Source organism: Scyliorhinus torazame, chromosome 18, assembly GCF_047496885.1.
Source record: "Scyliorhinus torazame isolate Kashiwa2021f chromosome 18, sScyTor2.1, whole genome shotgun sequence".
In the NCBI taxonomy this organism is placed as follows: Eukaryota; Metazoa; Chordata; class Chondrichthyes; order Carcharhiniformes; family Scyliorhinidae; genus Scyliorhinus; species Scyliorhinus torazame.
In genome coordinates, this window is record NC_092724.1 from 101,850,657 (window position 1) to 101,869,926 (window position 19,270).

The 19,270-nt window shown below is 46.8% G+C and overlaps 1 protein-coding gene across 11 annotated transcripts in view; it reads left to right on the plus strand.

Annotated features, from left to right (window-relative positions):
- The window catches only part of LOC140395389 (putative uncharacterized protein MYH16), a 459,619-nt gene that overhangs the window by 321,726 nt on the left and 118,623 nt on the right, over positions 1 to 19,270 (plus strand). For all 11 annotated transcript variants that reach the window (XM_072483089.1, XM_072483086.1, XM_072483088.1 and 8 more), the window contains one exon: positions 8,771 to 8,827. In XM_072483089.1, coding sequence (XP_072339190.1) covers positions 8,771 to 8,827 — 57 coding nt within the window. The remainder of the gene's footprint in view (positions 1 to 8,770; positions 8,828 to 19,270) is intronic.

Below are 19,270 nucleotides of genomic sequence, written 5' to 3' on the forward strand. Positions count from 1 at the left end.
CTCTGAACGGGCGCTAACGCTGTGGATTGGCTTTGCCCTATTCTTATTTAGGGTGCCTGTCTGTTGGTTTCTCTGCTGCTTTTGGGGTGCTTGACACTCTCGTGCAAAGTGTCCTAACAGTCCACTGTTGTAACATTCCTGAGCTTTGGGCTGGGGTGGGCTGTTCCTGCCCTCATTTACCCATGCGGGGTTCTGGTGTGCTTTAACTGGGTTCATCTCTGCCTGCTCTTCATCGGGTGTTATAAATGCGGTTTTGCCTGCACTTGATTGCTCCCAGGCGCGGGACAATCTCTTCAAAACCCATTTTTCATTGTGGGCCTCATCTGAGGGGGTCATAATTTGCGCAAGCTTTTCATCCTGCATATGTGGCATGGGAGACTAGGATTCGGGTCCATTTGGCCATATTATCTGGGGACAAATGGGCGCGGGCTAACTCTCCAAAAACTGCTATGAAGTGTATCCACAAGAGTCCAGCAAACACTGTGGGGTGCTCTGTCTTCTTTTGCCTTATTTAGGTCTTCTACGGGGTCTCCTCTGTTAAAGCCGATCGCATCAAGGATCGCTGTGTGCATCTCTTGGAGTGTACCTCCTCCTACATTCTGTGGGTCGGGAAGGGCTGCCACGACTGAAGGGTCGCGACTCAAAACTGTGAGCTTCACTTGCTCCTTTTCGTCCAGGCCGAACATGGTAGCCTGCTATTTGACTTTCGCGAAAAATTGGTGGGGGTCTGATGTCGGAAGGAACGGTGTAATTTTTCCACATGCGTCCCATAATTGGGTCACGGTTAACAGGGTTGTGTAAAGAAAATCTGCTTCTCCTTCTGCTGTGGCCCTGCGGTGTGTGGTTACAGGGTTCATGGGAGTGTGTTCTGCCTGTTCGGTTGGCGGTTGGAGCGCTTTCCTTTTCTGGGGTTTTTCCTGCGTACATGTCCCATGTACATACCTGTGGCAGCCTCGTTCAATTCCTGCCAGTCGGGGCCGTTTTCCTGATCTAATTGTGGTCCAAATGTGCTTTGAAACCCATTTTGAACGGAAAGCAGAGATTGCAATTCTGCAATTTGCTTCCGGCACTTTGCGTGGTCTACGGAGCTCTGCCTTTGTTCCGTCATGGAAGTATGGAGTGCTCGTAGGGCTGCTTTCAGATCATTGCACTGTTTCTGCAATTTCTCCACTTGCTGTTCTGTCTCTTGTCTTACCAAGACCGCACGTTGCGTGTCCTTATCATATTACGTCTGAAAACTGTTCAAATGCGTGAGACAAGACTGATGTGCCCACTTGGCATCATCCACCTCTCTGTCCCTTGCTGCTAACTGCTCTTTTAAATCTCTATTCTCCTTCTCTACCTCGCTCACTACTTCTGTCTCTCTCCTCTATCTCTCTATGGAGCGTCCTAACGACCTACTCTGTGCCTCGCAATTGTGCCAAACAGGACACGATTGTCATCAGCTTGCGAGCTTTCCCTAAGCTCTTCTTGTGTTTCTCTGACAGGTTCTCCCACCAAGTATGTACTGTACTCCTTGGTCCTGCTTCCTCATTATCGCAGAATTCACTCCAAAGGGGCCATCCTTTCCCTTTGAGATATTTCCTGATCTCATCTTCCCAAACGGGACACTCTCCTACTCTACTGGTCGCTACGACCTCAAATTCCTGGGGGTTCATAATGCGTTCCATTGCCATTTTCTCTATCTAGGTTCTCTACTGAATTTGGAACAGGGGATGATAAAGTGGTGATGTAAACACGGGTACGTCTTACGCTAATTTCCGGCCTACAAAACTCCAAACTGTTTTACGCAACAAAATCTCTCCGGTTTACTATATATCCCTGTTAGTACGCATGCATTAACACACTTCCGAATCTCAGAGGCGTGATCAGTACTGTTCTTACGCTTGTGGTTTTTCTGTTTCCAATTGGATTCTCAATTCAAAGTTTGGGTTCTCTTGGAGTGGTTAGGCCACTTCTAAATCGAGTCCCGTCAGATATCGCCAGTAAATGTTGCTCTCTTTGGTGTTGTCTCATAATTTGGCTCTGTTTAATTACGATTGCTCAAGAGTTGCCAGGTATCTTTCGATACCGCCACAAGGTTCAGAACCGAATACTGATCAAAGACTCGATACACCAGTTAGTAAGTTCAAAAGCAATGCTCATTTATTTACACACAGTCAAATCTACTCATGCATAAAACTCTACAACCTAAACTATCACTATTACTAAAGCCTATACTTAGCTTCAGGTGCCCACTCAGTCATTGGAACAATGGCCGTTGCTCGGTTCTGAGGCTGCTGGGTTGAGCTGTTCACAGGATAGCAACTAGGAGCGTCTATCTCGTAGCATGCGTTGACTTGGAACTTACTTGGTCTGGTGTAGCTACTAGGCTGGTCTCTCTTCGCGGAGAGCCAATGCCAAAGAAGAAAGATTCTCTCTCTTGGGGAATACTTTTTATACCCGAAAGGGCTTCGTGCGCTTGAGGCCTTGAACTTGGCCTCAATTAATTGGGCCTTTCCCAATCATTCTTATTGATCTTCCTCCAATAGAGGGATGGGTTCCCTAGTTGCTGGGCGTGTCATGGTGGCCGTTGGTTTGCTTTGTTTGAATCTAAATGTTTCCCTTTTGTCCCCGGAGATGGCTCATTAGTATGTAGATGGCTTAGCAGTTTCTGTCCTGTCTGAGAGCCAAGGCTCCAATCAACAGACAGACCTTGCATCTGCTTGCTTTTCAGTATTGTCCAATTTTCCCTGCATTCTCTGCAAGTGTCCATTTTGTAATTGGGATGTGGCCATCCCAGATGGCTACACAGCTCAGAGTCTCCAAACTCGTTTATCCCTTCGTTATCAGTTCTTGGTTACAAGCGGACTATATTGAGAATAACTGACAAGCGGCAGAAGGAATTAGAACAAAATTTGCCCAGATGATCCATAGGCTGAATATACTGGAGCCTGCCTGAGCTGGGGTGATGGCAGGGCGGGGTGGGGGAGGGGCAGCAGGAGAATCGGGTAGGGGCAACCTCGTCCGATTCCCAGCATCAGAAAAACTGTGATAAAAGCAAATTACTGTGGATGCTGGAACTTGCTTTTATCAGGAAAACTGTCTTTGATTAAGTTGGTGGTGGGAAGGTACTGATTCAGACTGCCGACAGGATGTCAATTAAGCTCACAAATGAGCCACTTAAAGCCAATTATCCCGGAGGGCACCAGAATTTAGTGGTGGCTCTGGGATTTAATGGGGCTTGCAAGAGTCTCCTGTGAGCCTCGAGGTTGGCAGTGCAAATTAGGAAGGTTGGGAAATGGGGGTCGTTGGGGGGTGGGGTGACTTCCCTCTTTGACAGACACTCAATGCCCTATTGAGTGACCCAGCATCAGGATGTTAGGTGGCAGGGGGTGATGTATGTGGGTATGTCATGGTAGGTAGGCAGTGCTGCTGATAACCATTGCCACTGCCCTTGTCTCTATTACCATGTCCCCCCCACCCCATTTCAGGTACCAGCCTCTCTGTAACCCACATCCTGGCCCACTTGCCTCTCTCCAGGACCCAGCGTCAACGATCAGGGTACATTTTGGAGCATTACCGGCAGCAGCCGTCATCATAGAATTTACAGTGCAGAAGGAGGCCATTCGGCCCATTGAGTCTGCACCGGCTCTTGGAAAGAGCACCCCACCCAAGGTCAACACCTCCACCCAACACGAAGGGCAATTTTGGACACTAAGGGCAATTTATCATGGCCAATCTACCTAACCTGCACATCTTTGGACTGTGGGAGGAAACCGGAGCACCCGGAGGAAACCCACGCACACACGGGGAGGATGTGCAGACTCCGCACAGACAATGATCCAAGCCGGAATCGAACCTGGGACCCTGGAGCTGTGAAGCAATTGTGCTATCCACAATGCTACCATGCTGCCCGTCATTCGACGTGGTGATGCTGGCAATGAATGGTTCCCAGCTTCTGATTGATCAGCAGCTGTATACGGGCTTCCTGCCCTATGGAGTCCTTGGTCACATAGGATGCACGATGATAGCCCTAAGGGCAGCACGGTGGCACAGTGGTTAGCACGTCTGCCTCACAGTGCCAGGGACTGGGGTTCGATTCTGGCCTTGGGTGTGTGCAGTTTACATGTTCTCCCCGTGCCTGTGTGGGTTTCCTCCGGGTGCTCCAGTTTCTTCCCACTGTTCAAAGAATGTGCAGGTTAGATGACTGACTCTGCTAAAGTGCCCGTTGGTGTCTAAAAAGGTTCGGTGAGGTTATGGGGATGGGGTGGGGAAGTGGGCCAGGATAGGGTGCTCTTTCAGAGGGTCGGTGTAGACTCGATGGGCCGAATGGCCTCATGCACTGTAAGTATTCAGTGATTCTATTGTAATATCGTAAACTTGCCCACAGAAGTGACATGGGCCTCCCACCATTTCTCCAACTGGTGGGGGGAATCCATGTCACTGGAACTTAATTCTGTCCCATTTCCTTTTTTCTGTACTTTTAAAGCCAGGCTGCATCAGCTCAGATCTTGAATTCAATCAGAGCAAGTCAGGTATATAATCCTCTCCTTCAGTGTCTAAGGCTTAATTCATACCTGATATTTGCAAAGTTGGATTCCAAGCTGGGGCAGCACGGTGGCGCAGTAGCTAGCACTGCTGCCTCACAGCACCGAGGACCCGATTCGATTCCCGGCCCCGGGTCACTGTCCGTGTGGAGTTTGCACATTCTCCCCGTGTCTGCATGGGTCTCACCCCCACAACCCAAAAAGGTGTGCAGGGTAGGTGAATTGGCCGTGCTAAATTGCCCCTTAAATGGAAAAAATTAATTGGGTACTCTAAATTTTTTTTTTAATTGGAGAAAAAAAAGCATTGGGTACCTGGTTTATATTTCAAAAAAGGATTCCAAGCTGCCCCTGGTCTTTTGCTTAAAGATGAGCACCTGATTACTGCTCAGCCATACAGACTAGAGGATTGCCAAACTGTGGTCACTCAGCTCCATTCGATAGGAACTTGGGGAGTGGTGGATCCATTTGACCTTACAAAATGAAAATCACTTATTGTCACAAGTAGGCTTCAATGAAGTTACTGTGAAAAGCCCCTAGTCGCCACATTTCCAGCGCCTGTTCGGGAAGGCTGGTACAGGAATTGAACCGTGTTGCTGGCTTGTCTTGGTCTCTTTAAAAGCCAGCGATTTAGCCCAGTGTGCTAAACCAGCCCCAGTTTACTACACTTAACATTAAGGGAGGAACCTTCAGCCATTTCCTCACTTTCAATGAAATTTGACCACCTCTTCTGCAAGATCCAAATGTGTGCACCTTAAGTGAAGACATGATTGAACTTAGCTCTGAAGCCCCCACAGTCTCCCAACAATCCATTTGTCTCGGAGTCATCCATGAAAAGTGGCTGCTCAAGTGCAGGACAAATAGTTTTTCCTGCGATCAAGGGAAGGAACCTTAGATTGACCAGCACCTTTAGGGGAGGGGTTAAAAAATGATAAAGTAATTTTGAAAGGTTTCACAACATTTGAAATGTCACAGCTGCATTTCTGCAGTCCAGAAAAGGTTAAATTTCACTACCTTCAGTGCATTCTGTTGGTTAATCCAGTTATTAAAGGCTCCTGTGACAGGGAGGATCCTATTGGTTGTAAACATGCGCAGCTTGAGAACTTCTTTTTAACAGAGACAAGAGTTCTTCGTGAAGGGGTGCGTGTGATAAACTACTCCCAAGTACTTAAAGGCCAGATATGCAATTCCTGATAGTGTTGGTTGACACAGCAACATACTAGTTGGCCAGGATTTGTTTAGTCTGCCTGCTGCGTATGTTTGCACTGTCTGGATGCTGCCTTAATAGCTTTGGAGCTGGCTACTGAGGCACTGACATGGGCCGTGAGTTACTCCTTCAAATTATTTGTGTCCTGAGACATTATCACTCTATTAATAATAAAGGCCACTTTAATACAGGGCTCCCAAGAACTAGCAAAAAGGATAAAATTACTGTTTCTATTTCTGAATAATCGGAAGCGACTGCTTGGGATTTGTGGTAAAAGTTTTTTTTTTCAACATTTTTACATGACCTGAACGTAGCCAATGAAGAAAGGACCTGGTGAACTACACCTCATGGGGTTAAGAAGCTGGGCTCACTTTTTTGGCATTGCAGACACTTGCATATGGGGTTCCTTAATTGATAGAGGCAAGTGGTGTATTTAAGGGGAAGCTGGTTAAGTACATCAGGGAGAAAGGAATCAAAGAGGAATCACAGCAGATGATTTGGAATTAAAGTCAGCATAAGCAATCTAGTAAACTCTGTTACCCATCGTTAGTTGGTGAACATTAGACTTGAGGCCAAAACATTGTGGGAGATATTCTCTGGTCCGCCAGCCGCATTTTCCTACGCTGCACCCCCTCACCAGCAGCGGGATTTTCCATTCCGGCAGCCGGCCAATGGGATTTCCCATTGTGGCCACCCCACGCCGTCGGGAAAGCCACGGGCGTGGATACGCTGCCGGCGGAGCAGAGAATCCACCGACTGAGAATTCCGCAGCGTATGTTTTCAAGAAGCAGTTAGAAATAGTACTTGGGTGAAGGGGATCAAAGGAAATGGGGGGGAAAGCAAATCAGGAAGAGTTCGATGATCAGCCATGAGCATTTTTTTTTCCTTTTTTAAATTTAGAGTACCCAATTCATTTTTTCCAATTAAGGGGCAATTTAGCATGGCCAATCCACCTAGCCTGCACATCCTTTGGGTTGTGGGGGCGAAACCCACGCAAACACGGGGAGAATGTGCAGACTCCACGCGGACAGTGACCCAGAGCCGGGATCGAACCTGGGACCTCAGTGCCGTGAGGCTGCAGGGCTAACCCACTGCCCCACCGTACTGCCCTCTCAGCCATGATCATAATGGTGGATGGCGTAGCAGGCTCAAAGGGCCAAATGGCCTGTTCCTGCTCCTATTTTCTATGTTACTATGAGTTACGCGAGGGCGATATTAGGAAATCGGTCCAGAAATGATATTGAAGGGTGGCACGATGGTGCACTGGTTAGCACTGCTGCCTATGGCGCTAAGGACCCTGGTTCGATCCGGCCCCGAGGCACTGTCTGTGTGGAGTTTGTCCATTTTCTCTGTGTCCGCGTGGGTCTCACCCCCACAACCCAAAGATGTACAGGTAAGGTGGATTGGCCGCGCTAAATTCCCCCTTAATTGGAAAAAAATAATTGGGTACTCTAAATTTTTAAAAAATAGAAATGATATCGAAGAGATAGGCAATTTAGGGGTAAACCAACTCGGGGAAAATGCTGCTCGCATCGAGTCAAAGTTATACACCAACACATGGCCGAGTTACATTGTCCCAGTCAGACTTGAACTCATTGGTAGAAATACACAGGATGCCCCAGATTCAGTGTCCTTTGAGACACTCCTGTGTGACCAGCTATTAGCCCATTACAGAGTCTATTTACCTCTTTTTCCATTAATTGGAGGTTAGTTGCATATCAATAGCATGACTCTATTCTTTCAGAAAAATGGGAGTGGGCAATCGGACAGCTGAGATAACGATGCTATGTTCAATCTGGAAACCCCAGAGAATCTTTGTTTGAGGGCCTGGATGGATCTTAGAGAGAGAAGGAAGAAAAGTCCTGTTTTGAACAGATAGAAGAGAAGGCTTTGGACATCAACTGAGAGAGATTAGGAAAGTTACAGAGGAGAAGGCTTTGGAAATCAACTGAGAAAGGTCATGGAAGTTGCCACCAAAATAGGCTTTGGAAAAGGATTCTGAACAAATGTCTCTAACAGAAGAAAAACTGCTTCGTAAATGCAAGTATTGCCTTTGTCTGCCCGTGTAAGTGGCATGAGAGCTGCATGTTCTGTTAAAGTAATGGGAACTAGTGTGTTAAGGTTAAGAAACTGCATGCAATCTATTGTTGTTAGGGTTGAAGTTTAAATATTGTTTTCTTGTGTTTTAATAAAGTTTGTTTATAAAATAACCAAGCCCTATCACTCCTGGAACCGTCTTAAGACTTTAAAAACGGAATGACCTTAGCCACTGTTGAGAGAAAAGACTGAGGGGAGACTTGATAGAGGTATTCAATATCCTGAGGGGTATACACAGGGTAAATAGGGAGAAACTGTCACCACTCAAGAGCATCAAGAGCTGGAAGGTACAGATTAAAAATAATGGGAAAAAGGAGTAGAAGTGATCTGCGGAAAAATATTTTCAGTCAGAAGGTGGTTGGGAGTCTGGAACAAATTTCCTGAGAGGGTGGCGGCGGCAGGTTCAATTGAGTTAATCAAAAGGGAATTGGATTGCTATCTTAAAAGAAAGAATGTGCAAGTTATGGGGACAACGCAAGCAACAGGTAGAATGCTCTTTCAGTGAGCCAGTGCAGACTTGATATTCAAACATAATCCCTGCTCCCCTCAAAAGGTATTAACAGACTGTCTGCAGTGTCTACATGGCCTTCATAATAACCCAAGGGTGCGCGAGTACTGGAAGGACCATGTGACAACACTATACAGTTACCAATGAATGTAATGTCATCTTCTCTAAAGTCAAATAAGAAGATGGGAGATTGATTCTGATTAACTTAATTTATGTGGTTTTAGATGGTTTCTCAATCCAAGAAGCACAACCATGACTAAAACGTGATAGTTAAAATCTTATTCTTATTTCTAGTCTTTGAAGCAGATAAAGAGTAAGACAAAATATGTGTCAAAAAATAGGGGGGGATAACTCTTGCTCTTCCTCACTCTCTTCCTCTGCATCTCCACATTGTTTGTACCCTTGATTTATTTTGCTCTATTAATTTTGCAGGCCCGTGTTGAGGAGCTGGAGGAGGAGCTGGAGGCCGAACGAGCCATGAGAGCCAAGGTGGGTGATAACATGAACTTCAAGGATCTTTTGAATTTGAAGTAATCCGAGATAATGATCTGTAAGTTGACTTCCATTTAACAGTGGGTAACAGTGGATATTCGCTCCCCTGAAAACCAAACTTCCACCAATGATATTTATATAGCAGTAGAACCTCTTGCTTCAAATGGTGTCACTTGAAACCAAAAATATTTCTGGTTTTAGGTCCCAATAGAAAAACCTTGCCAAATGTCCTACTGACAGAATCAAACTGTTTGGTACAGCATTGGGTTACACTGACCAGAAAGGCCCCAGCCCACAATCAGTTTGCCTTAAGCCAACTGTTATCGTTGGAGGTAACAGTAGAGAGAATACAATTGGCTTCCACAGGAGAGATTAGGGGCTGGATTCTCTGGTCCCCCTGCCAAGTGATTCTTGGTGGCGCACCGCTCGCTAGTGAGGGGAATTCTCGACTCCTGCCGCTTGTCAATGGGATTTCCCATTGAAGCCACCCCACACCGCTGTGAAACCCGCGAGCGGGGGTGCGCTGCCGGCGGGAACAGAGAATCCCAACGATCGGAGAATTCCATCCTAGATCTATCTTTCTTTCTGCTATTGGTGGTTTGTCTCTATAATATTGCAATATCTTTTCATTCAGATGCTTAACCTTATCTTCTGAAAGCCACAGTAGAACCTGCGTCCACTGCAATCTCAGGCATTGCATTCCAGGTCCCAATCGCTCGCTGAGGAAATTAATTTTTACCCCATGCCACTTTTGATTCTTTGGCCAAACATTTTAAAAACCTCTGTCCTCTGATTTGTGACTCTCCCGCCAATGGAACCCTACTCTGTCGAGACCACTCTTGATTTTGAATGCCTGTATCAAATATCCTCTCAACTGTCTTTTCTGAAAGGAGAATAACGCAAGCCTCTTCAATCTATCCCAAGTAATTGAAGTCCGTCCTCCCTGGGAACGCCCTAAGTTAAACTATCTTACCTCTGAGCGAGAGGTTGTGGGTTCAATTCCCATTCCAAAGATTTGAACATTTAATCCAGGTTAATACCAGTGCACTGCCGAAGGAATACTGCACTGTCAAGGCTGCTGCCCTTTGGAGTCGAGGCTAAATCAAAGATCTATCTGCCCTGGCAGATGGGCATAAAATATCTGAGGCACTATTTGACTAAGAGATGGCACTTCTCTCTCCTGGCTAATATTTCTCCCTTAATCAACGTCATGAAAATAGATGATGGGCGGGATTCTCTCGCCCCGGGGCCAGGCCGGAGAATCACCGCGACCGCTGCGAATCGCGCCCCGACGACGGGACGTGATTCTCCGGAGAATTTGTGCCGGCATGGCTGACGTGACGCCGGTCAGGGGCCGCTCTACGGGCCCCCCCCCCCCCCCGACGATCCTCCCCCCAGGATGGACCGCGAGGCCATACAAAAGAACCCGAATCCCGCTGGCCCCATTCTAACCTGGTCTTACCTGGCGGGACCTCAGCGTGGAAGGATCCGGGGGCAGCCTGTGGGAGGGAGGGGGGGTCCGACCCCGAGGGGGCCCTCCGCTGTGGCCTGGCCCACGATCGGGACCCACCGATCGGCGGGCTGGAGGCCTCCTTTGTTCCGCGCAGGCCCCTGTAGCCCTCCGCCACGTTGCACGGAGAAGGGAGACACCGCGCATGCGCGGCCATCGTGCCAGTCCCACTGCGCATGCACAGACCCGTGGCACCCATCTGATGCCAGGATCGGCAATTGGAGCGGCATGGGTCACTCCAGTGACGTGCTGGCTCCCTGTAGGGGTCAGAATTGTTGCTCCTGAGGCCATGTTGGCACCGTCGGGAAATGCGACGGCATTTACGACGGCGTCAACACTTAGCCTCAGCCTCAGGATCAGAGAATCCTGCCCAATGGTCTCTACCTCATTGTCATTTGCGGGACCTTGCTCTGTGTAAATTGGCTGCAATTTTTCTCACATTACAAGTGTGAGTACACATCAAAAATAGCACTTACTTGGCTGTTAAAGTGCTTTGAGCCGACCTGAGGTTGTGAAAGGCATATAACTGGAAATGCTTTTCTTTCTATGATGGAATGACTTGCTGTTATGTTGTTGCACACCTTGTGGTGTTGTTCTAACCTGAATGACTGTGACTGGGAGATTTTTCATGTTCTTGGGCCACTCTTGTGTGCACATGAGGAAAAGTGAAACCAACAATTTGTTTTGCAAAAGGTGATCATTATTTTCCTACATTGCATGAGTTAACTGCATTGCAAAAGTACATAATTGGCTTTGAAGCGCTTTGGGACACCCTGTGGTTGTGAAACATGCCGTATAAATAGTAGTTCTCTCTTTGGCAACATTTCAGTAGCTGAGACCAGTTTCTGGCCTCTGGCAAATACTCTGTTGAAGTGCGCCCAGCTGAATTTGGCAATCCAAAATATAAGCTGTTTAAAGATATGTTTTTGCTGTTGGAAATGCTTTCACTGGAAACGTTTACTCAATGTCCTCAATAATTCTACTGTTGGGATTTCTTCCTGTTTACATGGTATGGCAAGATTTAGATCACAAGTGGGATAATTGGAGCAATCACTTGAGCTCACCCACAATCAAGTCGCTCAAATGTCACCTTTGGGACAAATTCCATACAGGTGAGTGATGTGGAAAACAGTCCCCGAGGGCTTAGCCAGACTTCAGGACCTCCATCACTGCTTCCAGCTCCAGTTAGATTTGCCACAGTTGATGCATCACTTCCACAAACGCTGGGAGGAATCATTCCATGTTGATGTGGGTGGGAGAAGCACTTTGCCCCCAAGCTGCCTTTGGAGGCAGTGCTGTAATTTAATTCCTGCAGAACACCACAAACTGCAATTATATCAACATCCTGGGAGTTACCATTGACCGGAAACTGAACTGAACCCACCATATAAATACTTTGGGTTTAAGGGCAGATCAGGGGCTGGACTCCTGCGTGAGTAACACTCCACCTGACTCCTCTGACGCCACCAAAACCTGTCCATTATCAAAAAAGCAGAAGTCAGGAGTGTAATGGAATACTCTCTATTTGCTTGGATAAGTATAGCTCCAACAACACTTTAGAAGCTTGACACCATCCAGAACAAAGCAGCCCACTTGATTGGCACCCCTTCCACAAACATTCACTCCCTCCACCACTGATGAACAAGGGCCTCAGTGTGTACCATCTACAAGATGCACTACAGGAGCTTATCAAAGCTCCTTTGGCAGCACCTTTCAAACCCACGACCCCACACTGCCACCATCTAGAAGGGTAAGGTCTGTAGACACATTGGAACACTACCACCTGCAAGTTCCCCTTCCAAGTCACGCACCATCCTGACTTGGAAATATATCAGCCGTTCCTTCACTGTCGGTGGGTCAAAATCCTGGAACTCGCTCTCTAACAGTAGTGTCAGTGAACCTAAGCCACAGGTACTGCAGCAACTCAAGAAGGTAGCTCAACACCACGGGGTCGATTCTCCAAAATGGAGACTTAGTGTTCGCGCCGTCATGAACGCCGTCGCGTTTCAGGATGACGCAAAACGGGCACGGGGACGAATGATTCTGTCCCCCACAGGGGGCCAGCATGGTGCTGGAGCAGTTCACGCCACCCCAGCCTCCTTTCCCGGCGCCAAATGGGTGCCACGCCAACCCGCACATGCGCAGTTGGGCCGTGCCAACATGCGCATGCGCGGGGGACTCCTTCAGCACACCGGCCCCTATGCAACATGGCGTGGGGGTCTAGGGTCCGGCCGCGCAACAAAGTAGGCCCGGGGGGGAGAGGACGGCCCGCCGATCGGTGGGCCCGATCGCGGGCCAGACCCCATCGGAGGCTCCCCCCCCACCCCTCCCCCTGGTGAAGGAGCGCTTTTCCCTGCCCCACAGGCCGCACCTCGACCCTTCGCGCAGAGTTCCTGGCGGCAGCGACCAGGGCTGAACGGCGCTGGCGGGACTCTGCTTTTTCCGCGCAGCTGCTCGGCCCATCCGTGCCGGAGAATCGGCAGCCCTGCCGATTCCAGCGGCCCGCAGTCGGCGCCGCGTCATACTCGCCGGCGCAAATGGCGCCGATTCTCCGCACCTCGGAGAATTGTGCGCCGGCGTCGGGGCATCGTGGCGCGGTTGCAGCGATTCTCTGGCCCGGCGCGGGGGCTTGGAGAATCGCGCCCCACCTTCTCGGGGGCAATTAGCAAAAGGCAATAAAAGCTAGCCTAGCCAGCGAAGCCCATATCCCTTGAATGAATTTTAAAAAGCTGATGATTCTGAATGAAAACAGAATACGTTTGCATATAAGGTGCAAGAAAAATTTTGTTTGATTTATTTGATATGCATAGAATTTACAGCACATCAAAAGTCCCAAATAGCATGTGTCAAGTGTTTGTGCTCCACACAATCCTCCTTCCACCCTACTTCATCCAACCCTGTCAGTGCATCCTTCCACTCCTTTTTCCCTCATGCACTTATTCTCCCTCATAAAATACTGTGGAAAATAAATGAATGCTCATTGAAGGCAATTCTAACTTGACACATGCATTTAGCATATCAAAACATCTCAAAGTACTCCACTGTCAATTCTTTTGGCAGTATGTTAACTGTTATGAAAGCAAGATAGCAACATTTAACAAGTCATAAAACAAGTTTACAGTAGAGAATTCACAAGGCATACATTGAATTCCATCATCCATACATTTCTGGCTTTGGAGGAGTTATGCAGCTGTTGCTTTCAAGATTTAATTGCTTTGCACTTGTTAAACTGCAGAGGTTTGTTTGACTCAAGATTTAACCTGACTTGGGAACACGTGTGGCATGTTTTATGTCGCGGAGCAGCTCCCATCTCAAGGAGTCCCAGAATATGACGATGCCACTGCCTTGCAGATTTGCTCCATTTGCAGTGTTAGGGTGGATCCAGTGCACTGGCGGCACTGGAACTGTTGTGCATGCTGGAGATTTGGACATGCGGGGTGCTCCAAAACTTGTATATTTAAAATAGTCACGTGTGCAGTTGTTCAGAAGCCACTTTTGTGGCGTGATCATTTGGCCACAGATTTTCCCAGGTGTTGGGTGGAGGTTTGGGGTGGTGGTTTGCAGTAGTCAGATATCTGAGGCTTGAAAATGGAATTATAGAATCCTTGTAGTGCAGAAGGAGGTTATTCGGCATGTCAAATTGGCACTGAACCTGCAAAAGAACACCCGACCTAGGCCCACTCCCTGCCCTATCCCTGTAGCCACACCTAACCTGCACATCTTTGAACACTAAAGGGTAATTTAGTATGGCCAATCCATCTAGCCTGCACATCCTTGGACTGTGGAAGGAAATGCAGCTTGTTTGCATCCCCAGGCCTAACCATTGGCTTTTGGCGGCAGTTTTGCTGCATCCAATGAGACATACCAAACCTGTAGTAGAAAGGATGAACAGGTTGACCTATACCCACTGGAATTTAGAAGAATGAGAGGCCATCTTATTGAAACGTTAAAAATCCTGAGGTGACTTGAGAGGGTGGATATCGAGAAGATGTTTTCTCATGTGGAGGAAACTAAAACTAGGGGGAATAATTTAAAAATAAGAGGACATCCTTTTAAAACAGAGATGAGGAGAATTTTCTTTCTCCCAGAGGGTTGCTGGTGTGTGGCATCCTCTGCCACAGCGAGTGGTGGAGGTTAGCTCACTGACTGTATTTAGGGCAGAGTGACAGATTTATGTGAGGTAAGCAAATCAAGGGTTAAGTGCGGGGGGGGGGGGGGGGGGGTTGCAGACACAAAACTGGAGCTGAGACCAGAACCAGATCAGGCATGGTCTTATTGAATGGTGGAGTAGGCTGGAAGGCCGAATGGCCCACTCCTGGTCCTATGTTCAAATGGACGTACGGTAATGTGTATGTCTGTGCGGATGTTTCTGAATGAGCACAGTAGGAGTTATTTTGTACTGTGGCTGGTTGAATTGTTGCAGTTGTTTATGGAAAATGGTTATGGTTATGGTTATGGTATTCGGGCCGGAAAGTGGAGCTGAGTCCACAAAAGATCAGCCATGATCTCATTGAATGGTGGAGCAGGCTCGAGAGGCCAGATGGCCTACTCCTGCTCCTAGTTCTTATGTTCTTAAAAGCCGGAGTTCTGAATCTGAATTCCACTTCTAGCCTCAACAATGTTGGATAGCTGCTTTGACAGAAACAAAAAAAAAAGGACACTTCTCCAAAAGGTGGTTGTTAGATGTGAAATTCAAGCAGATTGTAGTTGATCCATTCTTCAGAATGTGGGGTTAATTGGAATAGAATTCCTCATTATCTCATCTGGATCCTTTGCCTTTGATTTCTGGCAAGCAGCAACTCCAGCACATTCCACAGTATGATTACAACGATCGATCAATGCTTCTGACAGAACGGGCCACTGAAGTAGGTTGGGCATGGACAGGAAATATTTATCACCTTGTGTGCAACTTGAAAAGGTGCCCTCGGGCCAGCTGTGTCCTGGAGCTAAAATCCAGGCCTCTTTCATGTTACTCAATTTGTCACGAGTACAAGTGATCTTCATTAATCTGCTGTCGTGGTGCTGAGGTGTGAAACATTGTCTTTGACAGGAGAGAAACCATCTATGATACATTTGTTACAGTTCTAACAGGTGTTTGTAGAAGAGATGGAATTTCTGTTCCTCCTGCCCTGAATTGCCTAAAGTTTACGATGGCTTTAAGTCATAAATTACTTTCCTGTAAGGATTCCATTTTTAAAGAAAAGTTTCATCCAACTCTCTCCTCTTCCCAGCAATATTACTAGCTTATTGCCTAATCTGAAGTCAAGCAGTTCTGCCAATATGTATTTCGACTGACTGAACCATAGTCAGAGCCAACTTTAAAAGTGAACACATTCCAAATAATATTGCAAAGTGGATGAAAGTCACAAGTTTGTTATATTGTGCCAAGAGCCTTCTCTGATGAACAAATGTGAAATGTATATTCATTGCATACAATAAGTTGGTAGGCTCAAGACGGTAGCTTATAGAATCATAAGAACTTACATGCAGAAGGAGGCTACTCAGCCCATCTAGTCTGCATGGCCCCTGAAAAGAGCACCCCACACAAGCCCACGCCTCCACCCTATCCCCATAACCCAGTAACCCCACCTAATCCTTTTGGACACCATGGGCAATTTATCATGGCCAATCCACCTAACCAGCACATCTTTGGACTGTGGGAGGAAACTGGAGCACCTGGAGGAAACCCACGGAGACACGGGGAGAACATGCATATTTCACACAGACAGTGACCCAAGCCGGGAATTGAACCTGGGACCCTGGAGCTGTGAAGCAACTGTGCTAACCACTGTGCTACCGTGCTGCCCAAATCATTACCCCAACCTTTCATGGGAATTAAAGATGTGCAACAAAATGTTCACATCCCATGAAAGAATCAAAAAAATAGTGGGGGGAAATTCTCAGGGCCTTACCTTAATCTGGCAACAGGGTATCTGTTCTAACCCTGCATGGGACTCGTTCAGCTGGGGATGATTGTTCCCTCATGCTGATTGGGTTGTGAGTTAACCAGCACTAGTATAACTGCCAGCTGCTGTAGCAGCTGAGAGAATGCAGTGAGGACCTTGAGATATGTAACTGGGTCCTGCGTAAATGCTGCTGTTATTCTGAATAAATGTCTTTCTTATGGACTCTTCAGACTCCTCTTTGCCATTTACTTCAGTTTCCTTTTCCTTCCCTGAGGTAAGTGCCACAAGCTGCGTGTAATGAGGGATTTGTGCAAAATTGCATCATCCAATAGATAGGGTGAGCATTGCTGAGCCCAGTGACAACGTTTTGTCTTCATGTAAGAAAGATTTGCATTTATATAGCAACCGCCATGTTCATCAGACATGGAAAAGATCATGAAATGTGTGCATCAAACCTTACTTCCTGCTTATTTAAAAATGGACTTAGCTGGACCAAAAACATGGCTGCCACATGATTTGTAACTTGGCAAATTTCTAACAGTAATTACAGGATAAAGCTCAAGGCTCATCCTTGTGGAACCTCACACCGACCATTGTATGGTGATGTTGCTGTCAAAGAAACAAGGGGACGGCTGCTTGTCTGTCTCCCCAGCCTGGACTTATAATGAAGAGATACCCACCAAAACATGTTATACTTGTGGAGATGCTAATAGCCAACATCTAGCTACTGTGGTGAACGATATAGTTTGACTAAAGACATAAAAACTGATTACCTGCCTGAAACTAACTCATCAATGAGCAACATCAAATGACCCAAGCTCCTCTGGCTTTGAAAAGTTATAATGCTACATTCGTGGACCCACGAGGCCGTCTGCTGTTCAACATGCAGTTTGTCAACACCAAAGCTGGATCCAGACTAACAACAAAGCCTGTCGCAAGTCTATATCTCCTCAAAGTCTGGTTCACTAAGATTTCTGCCATTGTCAGTAGAGTGGAAGAAGTGTCTGGAAACCGACCTCATGTTGTTGCATCGTCACCAACTTTAAAGGAATTCTGAAACTCCGGCTTTCAGCTGGCTGAACACATCTGAACTTTAACTCCGAGATGAAGGAATCCTCTTTGGACTCTGACATTCATACAAATTTATATACAGATCTTCCGTTTTCTATCTGTGTGTGTGTGTGTACACAATATTCTGACTTAACTTGAAAGAGGGTAGTAGAGTGTTTGGGAAATCTACTACAGCATATTCCAAAAGTTAAAACTTCTCTACTTGAGGTCGGATGGCGGGAAAAATAAAAGGATTTGCCTTTCCCCTCTCCCTTGTCTATAACACAATTTCCCCAAAGAACTGTACAACCTAAAAAGGACTTGCATGAAGTGCAGTCACTATTGTAATGGAGGGCAGCACGGTGGCGCAGTGGGTTAGTCCTGCTGCCTCACGGCGTCGAGGTCCCAGGTTCAATCCCGGCTCGGGGTCACTGTCTGTGTGGAGTTTGCACATTCTCCCTGTGTTTGCATGGGTTTCACCCCCAAACTCAAAGATGTGCAGGGTAGGTGGATTGGCCATGCTAAATTGCCCCTTAATTGGAAAAAATTAGTTGGGTACTCTAAATTTATAAAGAAAAAAAACAAAACTATTGTAATGGAGGACTCTCCCCTGTCTATAACACAATTACCCCAGAGAACTGTACAACCTATAAAGTACTTGTGTGAAGTGCTGTCACAATTGTAATGGAGGAATTAAACGCAGCAATGTTCCACAAATAAAGCAATGGACTAATGGCGAGACAAACTGCTTTTAGTGGTTTGGTTGATGGATAAATATGTGTCGGGACACCAGGGATAACTATAACTCGATTGAAGTTCTTTGAATGAGACTCTATGGACAAGACCCAGACATCATTCGGGCTTAGGCTGATAAGTGACAAATAACTTTAATGCCACACAAGTGCCAGGCAATGACCATCTCCAGCAAGAGCGAATCCAACCATCGCCCCTTCACTTTCAATGGCATAACCATCACTAAATTTCCCATTACTAACATCCTGGGCTTACCATTGACCAGAAAATGAACTGACCCAGTCACATAAATAACATGGCCACTCGTGCAGATCAGAATCTGGGAATTTTGAAGCAAAAAAATCATCTCCTGGCTTCCTAAAGCATGCCTGTCGTCTACCAAGCACATGTCAGAAGTGTAATGGAACACTTCCAAATTGCCTGGATGAGTGCAGCTCCAACAACACAAACTCCATACCATCCAGTAAAAAGCAGTCTGCTTGATTGACACCCCCACCCATCACCTCAAACATTTATTCCCTCCACCACTGACACACAGTGGCAGCAGTGCATACCATCTCCAAGATGCACTGCAAGAACTCCGCAATTCTCTTTTGACAGCACCTTCCAAACCCACTGACTCTACCACCTCTGAGGACCAGGTCTGCAGGCACATGGAAACATTACCACTGGAGGTCCCCTCCAAGCCACTCACCATCCTAGCTTGGAAATATATCACTGTCACTGGGTCAAAATTCTGGAATGCCCCTCCTTAACAGCTCTGTGGGTGTACCTACACCACATGAACTGCAGCAGTTCAAGAAGGTAGTTCACTACCATCTTCTATGGGGAATTAGGGATGGACAACAAATGCTGGGCCTTGCCAACGACGCCCACATCCCGTGGAAGAATTAAAGTTGGAAAAGTTTCCACTTTAGATCCCATTCCAATCTTTGGTTATGGGTTATTTGAATAATCTTAAACAAAGAAGATTAAGGGATTATTTGATTGAGGTCTTTACAATGATGGAAAAGGTTTGATGGGGTAAATGAGAAGAAGCTATAAACTCTGCTGGGTTGGATCTGAACAATGGCAATAAACTTTAGCACCGAGATAGTTCATTCAGAGGAGGTGATGTCAGGCAGCACTTCTTCATACAAAGGGGAGTGGAAATCTGGACTGTTTTCCCAAAAATCTTATGTGGTCTGGGGTCAATGAAAAATTTCAAAATTAATATTGATA